The sequence below is a fragment of the Sarcophilus harrisii genome, chromosome 2 (genome assembly GCF_902635505.1).
Source record: "Sarcophilus harrisii chromosome 2, mSarHar1.11, whole genome shotgun sequence".
Lineage (NCBI taxonomy): Eukaryota > Metazoa > Chordata > Mammalia > Dasyuromorphia > Dasyuridae > Sarcophilus > Sarcophilus harrisii.
This window is the reverse complement of record NC_045427.1, coordinates 237,256,521-237,277,040: the sequence shown is the minus strand read 5'-3', so window position 1 is coordinate 237,277,040 and position 20,520 is coordinate 237,256,521. Positions and strand designations below refer to the sequence as shown.

The 20,520-nt window shown below is 34.5% G+C and overlaps 1 protein-coding gene across 2 annotated transcripts in view; it reads right to left on the bottom strand.

Annotated features, from left to right (window-relative positions):
* Positions 1-1,510: 1,510 nt before the first annotated feature.
* The window catches only part of CDH26 (cadherin 26), a 58,820-nt gene continuing 39,810 nt past the window's right edge, over positions 1,511-20,520 (bottom strand). The window contains exons 14-16 of one of the 2 annotated variants that reach the window (XM_031951712.1): positions 15,054-15,137; positions 13,260-13,343; positions 1,511-2,063 (exon numbers count right to left, since the gene is read on the bottom strand). In XM_031951712.1, the coding sequence (XP_031807572.1) occupies positions 1,860-2,063; positions 13,260-13,343; positions 15,054-15,137 (372 nt within the window). In that variant the 3' untranslated portion in view covers positions 1,511-1,859. Of the gene's footprint in view, positions 2,064-13,259; positions 13,344-15,053; positions 15,138-20,520 lie in introns of those variants that run through there. The other variant, XM_031951713.1, reaches the window with a different exon arrangement.

Sequence of the window (20,520 nt, the reverse complement as noted above, 5' to 3'; positions counted from 1 at the left end):
CACAGTTTGATATCCCTTTGGGCATAGTTCCATATTGTTCTTCCGAATGGTTGGATCAATTCACAATTCCACCAACAATGTATTAGTGTCTTAGTTTTCCCTCCACATCCCCTCCAACATTTGTCATTATCTTTTCCTGTCATCTTAGCCAATCTGAAAGGTATGTAATGGTACCTCAGAGTTGTCTTAATTTGCATTTCTCTGACTGATAATGGTTTAGAGCATTTTTTCATATGACCATAAATGATTTTAATTTCTTCATTTGAAAATGAGAGACATACTTAAAACAAAAACACAGAGTAAAAATAAAGGACTGGAATAGAATAGAATATGCTTCAGCTGAAGTAAAAAAAAAGGCAAAGATTTCATGATTTCAGACAAAGCGAAGCAAAAATAGGGGTAATCAGGGAAATTACATTCTGCTAAATGGTATCGTAGAAAATGAAGTATGATAGAAAGTTTTTCTGATAAAGGCTTCATTTCTCAAATATATACTGAGTATACAACTGAGTCAAATTTATAAAAATAAAAGTCATTCTGCATTCAATAAATGGTCATAGAACACAAACAGAAAATTTTCAGAAAAAGAAATCAAAGCTATCTGTAGTTATCTGAAAAAAAAAATGTCCAAAATCACTTTTGATTAAAGAAAGGCAAAGCAAAACAACTTTGAAGTACTACCTTACACCCATCAAAAATGACAAAAGTTAGAGGGGACAAACAAAAAACTAGTACATTAATGAACTGTTAGTAAAGTAGTGAACTGGTGGTCTAACCATTCTGGAGAACAATTTGAAACTAGGGCCCAAGGACTATACAATGCATACCCTTTGATCCAGCAATATCACTTCTGAATCTCCATCCCAAAGAGATCAAAAAAAAAAAAAAAAAAAAAAAAGGGAAAGGAAAGGGACTTACTCCTACAAGGATATTTGTAGCAACTTATTTTGTGGTGGCAAGGAATTGGAAGTAGTAAGGATATTCATAAATTAGGAAATAGCTGAACAAGTTGTAGCATATGATTGTGATAGAGAGGCATATCATTGTTGTGGAATATGATTATGCTATGTGAAATGACAAGGAGGGTGGTTTCAGAAAAAAAAACATAGTAAAGATTTAAATAAAATTATATAAAGTGAAATGAGCAATCTGAACTGAGAGATCATTGTGCACAGTGACAACAATGATGTAATGATGTTTAACTGAGAAAAATTTGCTGCTTTCACTAACAGAAAGAACTTGGGGTGAATAGATGCTATCCCACATCCATAAAGAAAAGTGATAAACTCTAGTGCAAATTGAAGCATAATTTTCTCACTTCCCTTTTTTTAAATGACTAATAAGGAAATATGTTTTGCATGATTTCACAGATGGATTGATATATCCCTTCCCTCCCCAATAGGTGGAGAAGGAGATGAAAAGGAGGGAGAAAAATCGGAACTCAAAATTTAAAAAGAAATATTAAAAAGACATAATGGAATTTTTAAAATAGTGAATAAAAAATAAGGGAGAATATCTTATTTCCTTTATTTTAACCAATCCTATTCAAAACTTCATAGGAATCTATTGATCTGTCTAATTATATTTACAGTTATAAAACTAACAAAATGGAATAAACAGTTATATACAAATCAGTAACGTTCATACCTGTAGAAATAAGTTCTAATGATCCTATATAAAAATACAACATTTTTTTCCTTCTCTTTTGCCCATTATTCCTGTTCCAATAATCCCACAGCATTTTCCACATCATTAACTAACTTTCACACAAGTCTTAGAAAAAATGAATAAAGAAATAAAATTGTCCTTAATAAAGTAAGGTCTCTTCAGGTATGACTACCAATTTTCCAATATATGCATTATTTCAGAAAGACTGACTCGGAATATATTTTTTCAAGGGCAATTACTTTTGATCCCAAATCATCCAGAAAATTTTCAGGCAAGTCACTTTCTGTCAAAGCAAGTGAACTGAGGGATTTAGTAGCTTCAAATTCTCCCTCATCCATGTAAATGTGAGGTTGGTAAGTAGTGTCATATTCCAAGTTGTCAATATCATGCAGCTTCTAAAGGAAAGAAAGAAGACACAGGTCAGCCATAAAACTCTCACTAAAGCCTCTACTTTTTTTTATCCTTTTAATTAAAATACAATGAAGTCATCAAAACTGTTGTTGATAGATGTCAAATCTCCAGGTTTCAGGAAAATTTTTACTTCTATATTTTGAAGATAAGCCTAGGAGAAAGGGTGTTATAAAAGCTGCTTAAGGAAAATCAGGAAAGTGATGGATGGACAAAACCAGTTAATTGTATAGAGCAGCTAGAAAAGCCCATTTAGGTCCTCCTATCTTACAATGAAGGAAAGTATAATATATAAAGTATAAGAAAGAAAAGCAAGATACTTTTTGAAGAAAAAGAAAGAGACAGAGAAAGAAATTAAAAGAGAGAGAGAGAGAGAGAGAGAGAGAGAGAGAGAGAGAGAGAGAGAGGGGGGGGGGGGGGAGAGAGAGGGGGGGAGAGAGGGAGGGAGGGAGGGAGGGAGGGAGGAAGAGAGGAAGGGAGGAAGGGAGGAAGGGAGGGAGGGAGGGAGGAAGGGAGGAAGGGAGGAAGGGAGGAAGGGAGGAAGGGAGGAAGGGAGGAAGGAAGGAAGGAAGGGACGGAGGGAGGAGGGGAGGAAGGAAGGAGGGGAGGAAGGGAGGAAGGGAGGGAGAAAACATCCAGGTTTATAAGAATTTTGTAGTATGTATAATGGAAATGCTTGTCTAGGGATTTCTCTGAATAGTGGGGGAAAGGGAAGAGAATACAAAGATAATGCAGGCAAATATGGGTTTGATGATTCCACTGATCAGATATTATAGTCCTGGGCAGGTTTAATATACCTTTCTCTTTTTTGTCAGGCTCCTGATGCTGATTTTGTCCATATAAACTGGGAAAGAATTCTGAATACTAAATTGGCAATATTTAAGCTATAAATCTTGAAATGGTAAAGTGAATAGTTCTTGGAACTGATTTTTGAGTGAAAAAAAGAAGTTTTAAACAGGACAGCTAGAGCTTATACAAAGTAATTCTAATCTTTATGATAGTAGTTTAAGCCTTGAGGATTTAGAAGAAGCCTTTCTTTATCACTGACAATTTAATCTTGGAGTCTTAAAACACTAACTTTGATGCTTATTGTGTAAATAAAAAGAAAAACAAAGGAAATGGGAGTTGTAGAAACTAATGAGGCAGTGATATATAGTAGATCAGAAAGTAAAAGAGGAAAGGGAAAATGGTTGATAATATTGACAGCATGAGCTATTGAAAGGCACCAATTCACCCTCTAAGACTAGAGAGGGATAAGCAAAGGCTTTGAAATGCACTGAAATATTAAGGACAGCTGCTATGTATAGTCCCAGTAGAGACAAAGGAAGAAATGGTTGTACCACAAAATTTTGAGAGCATACTTACAACTCAATATTGCCAACACCTGCTGGGGTCTATTAAGTGAAAAAAGACCATGCCCAGCCCTAGGATTATGAAAATTAAGACAATCATAATTCATTATAGAAACAATGAATCCTGTGCCAGAAGAACTGGGCTTGAGTTCCCTGCCTTTGCTATTCAGCAACAGCCTGGAAGTGGGACTCAGCCTCAGTCTCCTATAAGGTAGCTGATGGCACAGTTGACAGAATACTATGTCTGGAGTAAGGAAGAACTGAGAAAAAATCCAAAACCCACAATTTACTAGGGGTGATCCTGAGCAAGACACTTAACTTCTGTTTGCCTCATTCTCCTCAGCTGTGAAATACAAATAATAATAGTACCTACCTCCTAAATTATTATAAGGATCAAATGAGATATTTGTAAAAAGAAATCACTTAGCACATGCAGACACATAATAGGCACTAAATAATGCTTATTCCCTTCTCTTACCATCAATCTTTTCCTCAACTAAAAAGCTAGGATAATGTTCCCTACTTCACAGGGTTGTTGAAGGGATTAGATGAGATGAAACATACATCTCAAAAATCTTGAAGCAGTGTCCGATGCTATAGTTTGATTTTAGATACTATTGTTTTTCCTTGTTTGAAGAATTATTTCTGTAATGGTCATTATGTTTTTTAAAAAAGCTATGTATTTAAGCTTAGGGGAAAGTTCAGCTACCTGGATGAATGTGTCACTGGCCCCAACCCATGGACCTAAAGGTAAGGAAGAGACATCACTAAGCAAAGGATGAAGTCTCAGGGTATCATAGCTCCCACTTAAATCTTGTTGGGGATTCATCTGCAGTTTGTTGGTAAGGCTGTCAATTCATAATAAACTGACTATAGAAGTACTTTTTATTATATTTGTATTCCGATGACTTGATTCTTACACTATGACAACTCTGCCTGACCTAACTTCCAACACTTAGATAGGGGTCCTCAAACTTTTTAAATAGGGGGCCAGTTCACTGTCCCTCAGACTGTTGGAGGGCCGGACTATAGTAAAAACAAAAACTTTGTTTTGTGGGCCTTTAAATAAACTTCATAGCCCTGGGTGAGGGGGATAAACGTCCTCAGCTGCTGCATCTGGCCTGCAGGCCGTAATTTGAGGACCCCTGTAGTCTTAGGGTTTTGAACAGAAATTGATTTTCTTTATCTACCTATGGCAGGTAGATGGCACAATAGAATGTTGGTCTTCAACTAAAAAAGACCCGAGTACAAATCTCACCTCAGATATTTAGCAGTTCTATGTCCCTTGAAAAGTCACTTAACCAAGTTCTGCTTTCTCAGCTATAAAATGGCAATAATAATAATAGCATCTATTTCATAGGGTTCTTGTGAGACTCAACATAAAACAAAATATATAAAACACTTTATAAAATTGAAAGTGATAAAAATTATTATTATTATTATTGTTACTTCTATTATCATTTCATGAGATGCCACAATGGATCACTTCTGATCATAGCACTTCCCTTCCCAAATCAGGTACTGCAAGATGTCACCTATAACCTGGGTATTATTTGAGAATGTATTCCCATAGGAAACACTCTCTTTCATTAGCAATAGCAAGCTTATTCTATTCTTTGTATTTCTATCCCTATCCCCTGGCACACAGAGTGCCTAATAAATGTTGTTTGGTTGAATGAAGTGACTGCATGATTATGTTAAAGTAGGCCTTATCATTGCCTGAGGTTTTCTGCCTCCCTCCCTCACCCCCAGTAGCAGGGAGCATGTGCCCCAGTATAACAGGCTATCAGGTCAACAGACAATTTTTTAATGTTAGCTAATTTTTTACATGTTCGAAATGGGTGAATAGAGATATAGGCAAGGAAGGGGTACAAAGTTTACATATAATGATCAGGTTATCATAGATCCCACCTAAATCTTGTTGGGGATTCATCTCCAGTTTGTGGAGATCAGGTCAACAGGTGTCTTGTTGATATCTCTTGAAATTCTCTCCATTTCTACAGTTTAATGTAACAGAATGGGATATTCCAAGGAGATCAGAACTCATAAGACTGGGGTAATGCTCAGAACTACTGCTCCAACTGGTTACATTTATCTATAGAGTATGGCTAAATCTAGCCTCCCAACCGTAGGGAATCAGTATTCTGGGAGAAATCAATGACCCTATTCATGAGGGGCAGATTAAAGAGATTTTACATATCTAGGGAATGCCCTGTGGTAGTGTATGTACAGAGTCCTGGGTTGAGAAGCCTTAAGCCAGGATTTTCTTACTTGACCTAAAATATAAATAGGTCATTTGGATAGCTATCTGGGAAATCTTTGCCCTGACCTCAGAGATGAGATGTTCTGAATTTTGAGTCATATAAACAAGCCTCAAATAAATAAAAGATTTGAGTTGACATGCAGCTTTGAAAAAATCACATTCAGAATAAGAAAGACTGATTTGTGAGAGCTCAACTGTAAAGCTCAGGCTACAGAATAATTTTCAACTGAAAGGCAGAAGATATGGATCAGCTGGCCAACTCATGCCCTCACAGTTATATCAATCTAATGAAACTTTTCCCAACTAGTAGAGTGTATAATTCAAAGGTCCTCCAAGAAAATATGATCATCACTAGTGCTGGTTCAGGTATCTACCCAAGAAGAGTAAGCCTAAGACTTCTCCAATTGTACAATGACAGGAAATCTCCCTCAAAAAGCTAATAGAGATTCAGGTCTGGGAGATGGAAACAAAGGGAGTTGTAGATGTGATGACCTATACAAGTAAAGGCAATTTTCTTGTCCAACCTAAGCTTTTCTGTGCATACTCAATTCTCCTAATATGGAGACATTCTTGAGGGGCCCTTTGAGCACACCCAGTTTGCCTAACATGGAGCCTGCTTCATCTCCTACCACCTGGGTGGGGGTAGCCTCCTTTAAGTGTCTTCCTATGTCTTTTTTTTTCCTATGCTCTCTAGTGTTTTTATTTTTTATTAAAGGTTTTTATTTTTAAAGCATACACATGTATAATTTTATAACATGAACCCTTGCAAAACCTTGTATTCCAATTTCCCCTGCCTCCCCACCCCTTCCCCTAAATGGCATGTTAAACATGGTAAAAATATGTGTTAAATTCAATATATGCATACCAATTTATACAATTATCTTGCTGTACAAGAAAAATCAAATCAAAAAGAAAAAAATGAGAAAAAACAAATTGCAAGCAAACGACAACAAAAAGGGTGAAAATGCTATGTTGTAATCCATACTCATTTCCCACAGTCCTTTCTCCAGGTGTAAATGGCTCTCTTCATCATAAGATCATTGGAACTGGACTGTATCATCTCGTTGCTGAAGAAAGCCACATCCATCAAAACTAATCACTACTTGCTATTGCCATGTATAATGATCTCCTGGTTCTGCTCATTTCACTTAGCATCAGTTCATGTAAGTCTCTCCAGACTTCTCTAAAATCATCCTGCTGGTCATTTCTTACAAAACAATAATATTCCATAACATTCATATACCATAACTTATTCAGCCATCCTTCAACTAATGGGCATCCACTCAGTTTCCAGTTTCTTTCCTCTACAAAAAGGGCTGCCATGAACATTTTTGCACTTGTGGATCCCTTTCCCTTCTTTAAGATCTCTTTGGGATATAAGCCCGGTAGAAACACTATTGGATCAAAGGGTAGGCAAAGTTTGATAACTTTTTGAACATAGTTCCAAATTGCTCTCCAGAATGGTTGGATCCATTCACAGTTCCACCAACAATGCATTAGTGTCCTAATTTTCTCATATCCCCTCCAAAATCCGTCATTATCTTTTCCTGTTATCTTAGCCAATCTGAAAGGTTTGTAGTGTTCCTGTGTCTTTAAAACTGGGGAAACTGAAACACTCAATCCTTTTCAACTATTCTTTTGCTGCTGTGTTCTACTTTTTTGTGCTCTTTTAGGCCCTTCTTATGTGTTATGTGTTCTGAACTGAACAAGTGAGAACTCCATCTCTTTTATCTCAGCTCCGAGAAAAGGGATTGGGGATGTTTCTTTCTTTTTATAGATTTTTATCCTCCTTACTTTCGGGGATTGGAATAATACCTTCAGGACTAGAAGTCTGAACCATGGTGATCTTGAAAGCTATGATTGAAAATGAAGTGATAATAGCCACTGGGAAACCAGAATCTTTGAGATTTGAACTCAAGAGGAGGTGGGAGTGGTCTTGGAGTTGGAACTGGGACTATACTCCATGGAAACTATGAACCTAATCCTCTTTCCCTCTCTAGAGCCTGAGATTATTGGGGGGTGGGAGGATTATATCTCACACATTGGCAAAGTCAATTTGTATATTAATGATTATATCATTTGAAGTAAATATGTCTGTATATAAATTCTGTATAAAAATTCATTTGATTATTAGTGGTTAAAGGGATCTGAGATGCAGAGGAAAAAAACAATTGAGGGAATATTATCAGTGGTGTCTGAATCCATTTGTAGGGAATCTAGACACCTCCAATACCCTGAAGGTTATTGAAGAACCCTAAAGGTATATGGGAGGAAGATTAAAATAGAACACATGTGATCTTTGGAAAGTAGGGATCAAGGTAGTATACTTATAAAGGTAATTTTTAAAGATGATGACCAGATATGGCCTAATAGATTGTCCTGAGGACAATTTAAAAATGCCTTCTACAAGAGAAATGGGATCATATAATGGTCAATATTTTAGAATTTGCCCAAGTCCTTCCAAAAAACTTGAGAAACAATAGGTTCTCCATTTTCCTTCTCCAATATCTGGAGAAAGCCTGGTGTTGGGCAAGCTTAAATGATTATTTTAGTGTGCACTCTGGAAACCAGACCCTTTAAAGGCACACTGGTGAGGAGAGGTAGAGTTGAAATGTTGAAAGACATTGTGTTACTTGTTCTTATGTTTATAAGGTTTTACACATATTGTTTGTTATAGCCAGAGGATTATATAACAAACAATGTAATGTCTAAAATTAACCTCAATGGCTATTTCTTATACTGCCATTTTGATCTATTATGGATGGAAACTTTAGGATACTAGTATCCATGCCTGGTCAAGAAGTGACTACTGAATCTTTTATGGGAATGAAGGATGCCATATATGTTCTTTCTCTTAAATTTTATCTTGCAACAATTGTTAGTTTCAATAATCATGTATATAATATATATAAATACATGTATATATGCATATATATACACATGCATATGTATTTTCATACTTTAGTGTATACTTTTTAGATATCCTATTATCTTGTGTTAGTACATTATAATTTATTAGTCCACATGGCTATCCCTATAAAATAGAGATTTTTCCTATTGGTTTAGGGATAAATGCACATGCTAGATACAGATTGTTTGGAATTAGGATAAAGTCATGAAATTTAGGATTAGGGAACTTTTGGATACTAACCAATTGCCACTAAAACAAGTGAACTACTTGAGACTGCCTGTAGGACATTTCTGCTCTATTAAATGTAGAAAGCGGAAAGGGTTCTATATGTAAAACAATATTTATAGCAGCTCTTTGTGTAATGACAAAAAACTGAAAACTAAGGAGATGTCAATTTAGCAAGGCTAAATAATATATGGCATCTGAATGTTATAGAATGCTATTATAGTAGAAGAAATTAGGAAATAGGTGATTTTTAAAAGACATGGAAAGGCTTATATGAACACTGATGCAGAAGGAAGTGAGAAGAACTTCAAAAAGAACTATACATAACATAAAAATGTATGAAGACTTGTATAAACTGTATAAACAGAAGAATGAAATGAACAGAACGAGTAGAATAATTTATACAATAACACTAAAAATATCATTGAAACCTCTATGAATGTTAATTAGCACAATGACCATCCAAGATTCTAGAAGGTTGATAAAGTATGTAGTTCATCACCTGTGAGAGTGGTGATGAATTCTGGGAGCAGAAAGATGTGTGTGTGTGTGTGTGTGTGTGTGTATAATTAATTAAAAAAAGCAATAAGGAAATGTTTTGCTTGATTCTGCATATTTATTACAAGGAATTTGCTCTTTTTTTGTTTTCAATGGGGTGAGGAGGCAGAAGTGAGAGATTTCTGTTAATTAAAAATGTAATTTAATGTTTAAAATAAAAGGAATGTTGAAAAACATAGGAAAAATGCTCATCTGATCTTGACATTTGGCTTAAAAGATACCATATTTGGCAACTGGACAAATTTGCTAGATACCATAGAATCCCAAATCCCTAAGATGCAGGAGGCAGCTGCATGTATAACGGGGTTTAGATACCTGTTAGATCTTTTAAAATATCTATTAAAGGATTCAATCCTTGTAGTAAGCATACCTAATACTTTCTTTCTCCAAACACAGAAAAAACATAGAAAGAAGCTTGACATCTCTACACACTTTGTCTAGTTGAAGCCAGGGGGTGCTGCATAGGATTATAGAAATTAGAATTAAAAGGGACATTAGAAAAGGCACAGCCTAATTTCCATTTGGTAAAATAAGGCAAATCAAGTCTAAAAAGGTTAAGTATATACCCAAGGTCACATAAGTAGTAAATAAGATAAATGGAATTGAAACTCAAGTTTACTGAGGCTAAATATTGCACACTTTGCAATATATTATGCTGTCTCTTTCGGAATGCAGCTTTAGTTCCCACTATTTGAGGAAACACACAATTAAGAGTTTAAATCTATTTCATGCAGTTTCTCTTTCTCCTCCCCCAGAATATATTTCTCTCTAATCAGAAATTTTCCATTTTTCTTTATGCAGAATTCATAATGCAGTCACCCATGTTGGCCCAGATTTAGCCAGATAATTCTGTTTTGCTATTTTAAAAAATGGTTCATATTTAATAAATACCTATGTACTATAGCTATGAGCCAAGTGCGTGACAAATTAGGAACTTAAAGAAATTAAAAACAAATTCTAAATATAATGTGAAGGCAGAGCCAATATTGAGGAGTAAAGGCAGCATTACCATCAAATTTCCAACATTCTCCTCCAAACAGTTTTAAAATAGCACTGAAAATCAAATTCTATAGCAAACTATCCAACAAGAGGTCAAAGTAGGCCATTTCCTCAGCAACTTAGGCAGGTGAGAAAAAAAGAGGCCTGTAATACCAGGGGATTGGCTCAAAGCATGGGTACCAGAAACACCCAGCCTCAACCTTGCAGAAGAGTTGCTTCAGCAGTAGTAGGAGTAACTTGGGAAGCTCTTACCCTAAAGATGGCACAAGGATCAGAAAAATAATTTGAAAGAGATTGCATAGGATCTCTGTGCAGGTACTGTACAGGTGCTACTTGGCAACTTCATTGCACATTACCTGTTCTAAGCTGCAGTTTTAGGATGAAGAGAGCATGCAAGGTCATACTTTCTACATGATGGTTCCCCAGCAAAGAGAAAAATACTAATATTTGTGGTAGCAAGTGAGTGGGCACCCTTGCTGTTTGAGGACTAAAATGCAGTCCAGGACTGCAGTGACCACACCTCTCCCTGGGTTGTACCACCTTGAAAGCACAGAAAACATAAAGACCTCCAGAGTTATCTTTGAAAACAGCAGGGCTTAAAAAACCTGAAGCTTAGGACAATTACCCTTACCCCATCCACTACCATCCTCCAGGTGAGAGCAGAAGCCTACTCTAACATAAAGTTCCAAGTCAAGAAACAGACTTGGAAAATGATCAAACAAAAACAATAAAAGAATCCAGTGACAAGGAAGCTCAAACTATAAATTTAGAAGAAAACAATGATATGAAAACATCTAAAAGAAATGCCTCAAAGAAAAATGCAAATTAGACACAAGTCAAACAAGAATTTCTAATAAACATAAAGAAATATTTTTGAAAAGGCAAAAATTATTTTAAAAATTTAATAAGTGCATTAGAGGAAAAATTGGGAAAAGAGATAAGAGCAATGTAAGAAAATTTTGAAAAGAGACTCAAAAACTTAGCAAAAAAAGTAATTAAAAATATTAAAGAAAATATATTCTTATAAAGCAGAATTGGTCAAATGTAAAATTGTCATTCAGTCATGTCTAACTCTTTATGACCCCACAGATCATAACATGTCTGGCCTTTCAATCCTCCACCATCTCCTGGAGTCTATCTAAATTCATGTTCATTCTTTTATGACACTATTTATCCATCTCATCCTCTGCCATCCCCTTTTCCTTTTGCCTTCAATCTTTCCCACTATCAGGTTCTTTTCCAATGAATCCCATTTTCTTATTTTGTGGCCAAAGTACTTCAGCTTCAGCTTTGGTATTTGGCTTTTCAGTGAACATCATGAATTAATTTCTTTAGGTATTTACTGATTTGATCTCCTTGCTGTTCAAGGAACCCTCAAAAGTCTTTGCCAGCACCACAATTCAAAAGCATTGATTCCATGGCATTCAGCTTTTCTTACAATCCATTTTGTATAACCATGCATTCATCTACTAGAAAAACCAGACCTTTGACTATATATGTACCTTTGTTAGCAAGATGATATTTCTGCTTTTTAGTTTGCTGTCCATATCTGTCATAGTTCCCCCCCCCCAAAGAACAAGCATCTTTTAATTTCATTCCTGAAGTTACCTACAGTGATTTTTGAGCCCAAGAAAATAAAATTTAACACTACTTCCATTTCTCCTCCTCCCTTCCCACCTCCATTCGCCAGGAAGTGATGGGATAAGTTGCCAAGATCTTAGTTTTGGGGTGTGTGTGTGTGTGTGTGTGTGTGTGTGTGTGTGTGATGTGTGTGTTTATTATTTATATTAAGTTTCAAGCTAGTTTTTACACTCTCATCTTTCACCTTTGTCAAGAAACTTCTTAAATTTTTCATTTTCTGCCAGCAGAGCAGTTTTGTCATATCTGAGACTACTGATAATTCTCCCAGCCCCTTGATGCTGGCTTTTGATTCATCCAGCCTAACATTTCACTTGATGAAATCTGAATATAAATTAAATAATTAAGGTGACAATTTATACTCTTTCCCATCTTAAACCAATCAGTTACTCCATGTTCAGTTCTAACTATTGTTTTTTAATTCACAGACAGAATTCTCAGGAAATGCTCCCTTTTCTTTAAGGATTTGCAATATTTTGTTATGATCCATATAAAGAATTTGGTATATCAATGAAGTGGATAGTCTTCTGCAACTCCCTTGCTTTCTCCATAACCAGAAAATGTTGGCAATTTGATCTTTAGTTCCTCTACCTCTTCAAAACCCAATCTGCTCTTCTGGAAGTTCTCAGTTCACATATTGCTGAAGGTAGTTTTCAGAATCTTAAGCTCAACCTTGGTGGCATATAAAATGAGTGCAACTGCTCAGGAGTTAGAACATTTCTTGGCATTTGCCTTCTTTAGGATTAGGGGTATAAATCAATCTCTATCAATCCAGTGACCACTCCTAGCTTTTTCAAGTTTTCTGTCATATTGAGTGCTGCACTTTAGCAGCAAGCTCAGTAAAGAAACTAATTTCTTAAAAATTATAATTGGGTAGGTAAAAGCTAAAGAATGTAAAAGATGCCACACAAAAGAGAAATTAAAGAAAAAAGGAAAACAAAACAAAATAATAACAAGCAGAATGGTAAAAGAAGATAATTTTAAAAACTCATCAAAATTTAGATTGAGTAAAATCACCAGTCAAGTCCAAAGAGCAAATGATGAAACACAATATGTTCTTTGTTAGAGAGCTAGAGGGGTGCTATTGTATAGATTGTTGTATATACTGTTAGGTCAGTTTGTTTTACTTAGCCATTTGTTATAAAGAAGAGTTTAACTGGGAAGAATTATACTGGGAAATAACTGCAGTATAAGAGGAAAACTTTAAAAATAAATAATCTAAAAAAAATCTTCTTACTTGAGTTAATGTCTCTGCTATTTTTCTTTCCATCCTTTCCAGTTGGCTTTTAGTACACAGGCTCCTTATGTCATTTGGATAGTACTATAACATAAGAAAATTCAAACTGTGAAAACACTGATAAATGTTACTAGATCAATATAACCATTTTCTATGTCTGCCATTTCTTCCCTAGAGCCACCATACAAACAAGCCAGGCAAGAAATTACATTGACTCTGAGTCGCATAATTTTGTTACCATCCCTCTTCCCTCTCTTAGTTGAAATACTCTTCAAAGCTAGCTTGCATATGTCACTCTGATTCTGATTTGCAGTATCTTCTACCATGCATTATATGATCCAGCTGGGCAACACAGTAGATAAAGAGTGTTGGGCTTGGAGTTAGAAAGGTCTGAGTTCAAATCCTGCCTCCAGAATTTACTACCTCTGTGATCCTGGCCAAGTCACTTAATCTCTCTCTGTTTCGGTTTCTTCCTCCATAAAACGAAGGAGTTAAACTCAATGGACTTTAAGATTCCTTCCAGCTCTAAATCTATGATTCTATGAGAACTGGAAAGGGAATAGAGAGAAGAAAAGTGTTTTTTCTTGGTGCAGGTTGTTTATGAAGGATCCAAGGATATTGAGACCTGAAAACCAGAGTGGTGAATTGGCCCAAGCACAAATATGCAGAGACAAAAGAAATTTCCACATAGGCCATGTCCAAAAATGAATTTTTAATTTTGCATATTTAGCCCACCACTTCTCTGTCAAGATGTAGGCAACTTTCATCACTAGTCCTCTGGGATCATAGTTTATCTTTGTGTTGATAAGAATTATTATCTTCCAAAATTATTCATTTTTATAATTTTTTATACCATAAACTGTTCTAGTTCATTTCCCGGGTATTTCAGAAAGCATCTCTTTCATAATGTTAAACAAATTTTTAACATTCATTTTTGAAATTTTGAGTGGCAAATTCTCTTTCCCTCTAACCCCTTTCCCACCTATAAGATCCAGACTGAACATTTGCTATACTCTTTAGGCAATGTCTTTGCTCATAGAATTTCCTTTACTTGGAATGACTTTCTTACCTCTTTGCTCCAACCCTTAAACTCTAACCCAAAAAACACTTAAAAGTTCTATTCTCCCTAGTCCTCTGAATCTTAGCTTATATCAACTTCCCCATTAATAGCTCATATGAGACTTTACTTTGCACCTTCCCAAAGAATTATCAGTCAATATTATTTATTATTAGTTATCACCCATTCATTGAGAAGGCAAGAATACAAATACCTAAGTGTCAGTCACGTTACAAAAATATAAAAATTTTCAAAAGCAAGAAAAATAAATTTTCTGCTTTGCACATCCTTTTTAACCCAGAAATAAACACCACTAGATTTATCCTAAAGAGATCAAATAAAAAGGAGAAAGACATAAGTTATAGATACAAAAATATTCATAGGAACTTTTTGTGGTAGCAGAAGAATTGGAATTCAATATTTAAAAATTAATGTTAAAAATAATAGCCAACAAAAAGGTGAAAAAATTATTAAAAATTTAGAATGAGTTCAATTATCAGTCTTAGGTTCAAAGAACATGATAAAATACAATATGCTCTTTTTTAGAGAGAGCTGGAGATGTGCTATGGTGGAGATTGTTGTATTATACTGTTAGATCATTTTTCTTAACTTTTTTGCTTACTAACTATTTGCCATTTTAAAAAGGGTTGAATTGGAAAGAAGCATACTAGGAAATTATTGCCATATAAAAAGGAAAAACTAAAAAGAAAATAAAAACAAACAAAAATTCTTCTTACTTCAGTTAATCTCTCTGACATTTTTGCTTCCATCCTTTTCAGTTGGCATTTAGTATGTAGATTCCTTGTGTCGTTTGGATAGTACTGTAACATAAAAAAATTCAATTTGTAGAAACACTGATAGGTGTTACTAGATCAGTACAACTATGTTTGTACCTACCATTTCTGCCCTAAGGCCATCAAACAGGCAGGAACACACCAGCTCTGAGTTACATATGCTTGTCACCATATTCCACTGAACTAAAATACTCTTCAAAGCTAGCTTCTATATGTCACTCGGATTCTGATTTATAGTGTCTCCCACCATGCATCATATGATCCAGATTGGACATTAGTTTTTAGGCAGTGTCTTTACTTGGAATGACCTTCTTCCCCTCTTTCCCCCTGGGCCTCATATGAGACTTTACCTTTCAAATTCTCAAAGAATTGAGCACTCATTATTGTTTAATATATGTTATCACCCACTAAAATTTTCAGTTCCTATTTGATCAGAAGCCATGCCTTATCTAATTTTTTTTTCTCTCAGAACCAAATAAAGCATTGTAAACACAGAAGACCCTTTAGAAAACTTGCTGCACCCCAAATAATTACAAATAACTACTCTGGGACTTTGAATTAGAACTATCCTTATACCATCTTTACATGTGAGGGATTATACTATAGCAGCCACAATCAAGGACTGCTCAAGTTCTTAGGAATTCAACTATAAAAATAAGAATATATTTGAGAACACTGAATCCTTATATTTATGTCTTGCTATTAAAAGTCATTTATTAAAATGTTATTTATTAAATTATTAATATTAAGTTATTCATTAAAACATGTTCTTTTTAATAATCTATGTTACCACCAAAATATTTAAGAGTTAACTAATTTTTTTGTTGAAGACAATCCCCAAGTTAAAAAGCCTTTCCATAATCATTTAGTAGTATTTTTTTTCTAACCACAGTATTGACATTAATAAAGTGATTAGTCCTTAAATGTTATGATTTGAAAAATGTCCCAAAAGTTACATTGCAGTAAATTAAAAAGGTCTTTGGTCTCAGGTATATTACCAATGGATATATTCACACACACACACACACACACACACACACACACACACACACACACACACACATATAGAATAAGAATATAGAAAATTCTTTCAACAGCTTTGCCTTTTATTTTTATACTATAGATCAATAGCTCTAATGATCTTGAGAAAAAAGTGAAAGGTCTACATAACAATGCATAAATACATCAGAAAACCCATAGTTAGATTTTTAGAAGTGCTTATTTATTAGGCTGGGGTTTTTTTTAATATATTTATTTCAAGCCCATGGTCAATTTACTCAGTTGGATGGAGAACATTGCTAATGAGGATAGGGCTGCTGGTTTAATTTCTAAATTATATACAGATTATACTTCCAATTCAGATGTGGGTGAGGAAGAAAGAATGGCAAATTAGCAAAAAATTACAGATTTATAATCCATAATTAGTTAACAGATATGGAATCAGGAGACCTGGTTCAAATAACAATTCATATGTTACTTATATGATTATGGCCAAATAAAGACTTCCAAATGCCAAATGAATGCATTATCATTATTCTATTTCAAAATTTATCATCACAAGTGGAAAAAGAAACCTTGAAACACTTTTCTCTGCATAAGAACAACATAAAACTATATAAACACAAATTCTGAATTCTTCATATTCCAATTTAAATATTAGAAATTATAGAATAATAGTTATGAATTCTATATTCTTTATAAAGTTTTTTTCATTTTCAAAGTACATAAAAATAGCAATAATGAACAAGTAACAATGTTGTTTCTATTCAGTTATTTTTACATATCTGACTCTTTATGATCCTATTTTGGGTTTTCTTTGCAAAGGTACTGGAGTAATTTGCCATTTCCTTCTTTGGCTCATTTTTACAGATGAGGAAACAGAGGCAAACATGGTTAAATCACTTGCCCAGGGTCACACAGTTAGTAAGCACCTGAGGCCCTATTCGAATTCATATCTTCCTGACTCTATGTCCAGCATTCTATGTACTATGCCACTTAACTGACCTTGGACAGAGATAGCATGTTTAAGTAGGAGATGGCAAATTTTCTAGAATTTGGTTTAAAATGTATTTAATTTTAGCAGTGCATAATTGAATCAAAACAAATATAATAGTGAGTTTTATGGTAAATATTAATTTAAGCATCAACTATCAAATCACTAATATATTTAAGTATGGAGATAGATGTATATTTCTCTTACCTAAGTACTAAATTCAAAGTGTACTTGACAATACAGAAATGGTGATAAAGACTCTGATATAAATAAAGTACACAATGAACCTTAAAATAGGTATTCTACATGATATCTTCTGATGACCTAGGAAGGTCAAAAACTAGTAGACTATTCAGGGATTGTTGGCAAAATTAATGGATAACTCATAGTTACAGAATTAGAACTGTATTTATTGCTGAGATTTCATTGTAATGATTTTAATCCATCCAACAGGTTTTTGCTGAGCTCCTATAAACAGATTATGATGGCTTGACATTGTAAGGGAGTACAAAGCAAATAGCTTTTCAAAGTTCTTCAAAAAAATTCATTTAGTTAGCAAAAGAAAAGACATATACATGCAAAAAAGTCACAATAAAAGATTCTTTATGTTGTTTTAAGTAAATGGCATAGAGAAAAATATCTGTATGATTTCAGCCAAGCACAGAATCTTAATCAGAAGGTGTCTAGTCCATCTCATACCTGAAAAAAAAGATCTTTTCTAAAACATCTCCAATAATGACCATCCAACACTTAGCTTGAAAACTCCAGTGAAGGAGAAACCACTACCTCCTGAAAAGTCCATTCTACTTTGGGGTTTATGTAACTGTTGGAAAAATTTCTCCTCAAATTGACCTAAAATGAGCTTCTCTGCAACTTCTATTGTTCCTATCTCTGAGGCTAAACTAAAAAAAGATAAGGGAAGGCATAGTGTAAGCTGATGTGCCCACCACAGAAACAATATTGGATTTGGAGTCAGAGGGCCTGGTTTCAAGTCTTGACACTGCAAATTCCTACCTGAATGACCTCTGGCAAATAATTTCCCCCTCAATGGACCTTAGTTTCTTCAAATGAAAATTAAATAGGTTAGATAAAATAGTCTATATGTTTTTATCTACTTTATATTTTTCATTGCATTCCTTTGTAGAGGCTAATCTATAATTTTTCTTTTCATTTTTGACCCCTCATCTCCCTACTCTCTACTCTCAGTAAGGATTCACTCTTCATACTTTACTGAGAAAATTGAGTCCATCTATAATAAATTTCCTCTCTTTTTACTCTACAATGGAAATCCTATTCTTCATTGTCGCCTATTCTGCTACAATCTCTGAAAAGGCAGAGTCCCACCTCTCTTTGCCAAGGACAATCTTTCCATAAATTTGTCCTTTTCACCTTTCTCTCTTTTTCATCTTAAATCTCTCCTCAGTTTCAGATTTCTTTCCCATCACCTACAAACATGCCAGGTCTTCCTCCATTTCCCAGAGAACAGAGATTGTTTCCTTTTTCTCTTTGTATCAAGTTTCTAGTATAGTACCTTGCATATAGTAGTTATGTAATAAATGTATCTTGAGTGGGTTTTAGAAAAGAGGCTGGTTAGCATTTTTTATGTTAATTATGATGGTTGATGGCAACTATGGAATGATTTTAATTAAGTAAAAGCTTAAGATACCTTTGACCAAATGTAAGCTTATTATCAAGGTTGAGGACAATATTTATTCTTATTTAACTTTGTAGAAATTTTATCTTGGATTATCTCATGCCTATGGGGATTATAGACATGCTGCATAAACATTTTATTAAGATATGAGAAAATCCATGATTCATTCTGGAGTACAAAATACTATGCTATGTTGTTGTATGCAAAGAATATTATAAAATTAATTGCTTAATATGTGACTTGAATATATGACATCAAGGAACCAGTAGGGATAAAATAAATAGGAGGATGAGAGTGAGTTGAATTTCTGGATCATATCAGAGGCCAAGTATGAATGGTAAGGAAGAATAGGATATAAAGACATTAGGAGGTATCAGAGAGATAAGCAGATAGTACTAAACTTGGGCATAGTCATAGGAACAAAGCATGTTTGAGATGGGGATGGTTAATTGGTTCGAGACAATAGAATTTAAATGAAGAATCAAAGAACTGGGGGAAGTGTCTATCAGTGAAACTGAAGTAGATAGAAGATAATTAAGAATTAGAGGCATATAATTAGGTTATAACATACAACCTATAACCTTCAATTTTTTTAAATAATGAAACTATTTAAAAGTACACATAATTTCAGCATAATCCCCTTTCATCTGTAACCTGGTCTTGTTTCTTTATTTTGTAATCTTAGCGGGGTTCTACTGTTGGAAGTTATACATCCATGAGGAAATTATCATTTTCATGCTTTTTTTTCCCAAAAAATATTTGGTCATTTTTTTCATACTTTTTCCATAATAAAAGTTTAAATTTCTTGCAAAAAAAAAAAAGATATGAGAGAATGAAGTAACAACATTCTTTAGGATTTATCAATTATTTGGCTTGATTAAAAAAATCTTCATAGTTATTATATTACTTTGCTATTATATATAATTTAAGTTTCACCACAGACATCTTGTTCTGAGGCTTATTGAGTGATTGATCATCATGAAGTAAAAGTTAACACTTGGTTTTCAAAGGTTATTCCAGTAGTTCTTATTAAGCAGGAAGGGACAGATTTAATTACATGCCAAGTGACAGACTACATGTCTCTTGATTGAAAAACAGCCTCACTAAATTTGAAGTGCTTCATCACCTGATAACTGCACACAGGTAAAAAATAATTTTGGCTATAGCAATTAATAAAAATTGTCCTAATAAGATATGGAGCCATTGGTACCTGCATCAATGGAATGTCAATACCAATGTTGTCACATGATAAATATGGTTTTATTTATAGATACTGCTGCTGTTCAGTTGTGTCCAGCTCTTCGTGACCCCATCTGGGATTTTTTTGGCAAAGATAATGAAGTGGTTTCCTATTCCTTCTCTAATTCTTTTTACAGATGAAGAACCCAGGTACACAGGGTTAAATCACTTGCCCAGGGCCACACAGCTGTAAGAGTTGGAGGCCACTTTTGAATTCAAGAAGATGAATCTTTTTGATTCTAAGACAATGTTCTATCCACCAGACTTTTTAACTGCCCTTTTATTCTCAGAGAAGTGCTGTTAATTTAGAGGGTGCATTCCTAGGGCACAGTTGACCTGGTGCTATTGCCAGGGTTAGGGATAGCATGTGAGTCAGAGTAGTAGCAGATTGCAAACAGATGGGGTTATCACACACACGTATCACATGTCTTTGGCTGGGCTCCCTAGTCCTCATTTCCTGCTTGAATTATAGTCTGGACTAGGTTTCTCCTTTACTGGGACAATTCCTGGAAGGGGCTAGTACT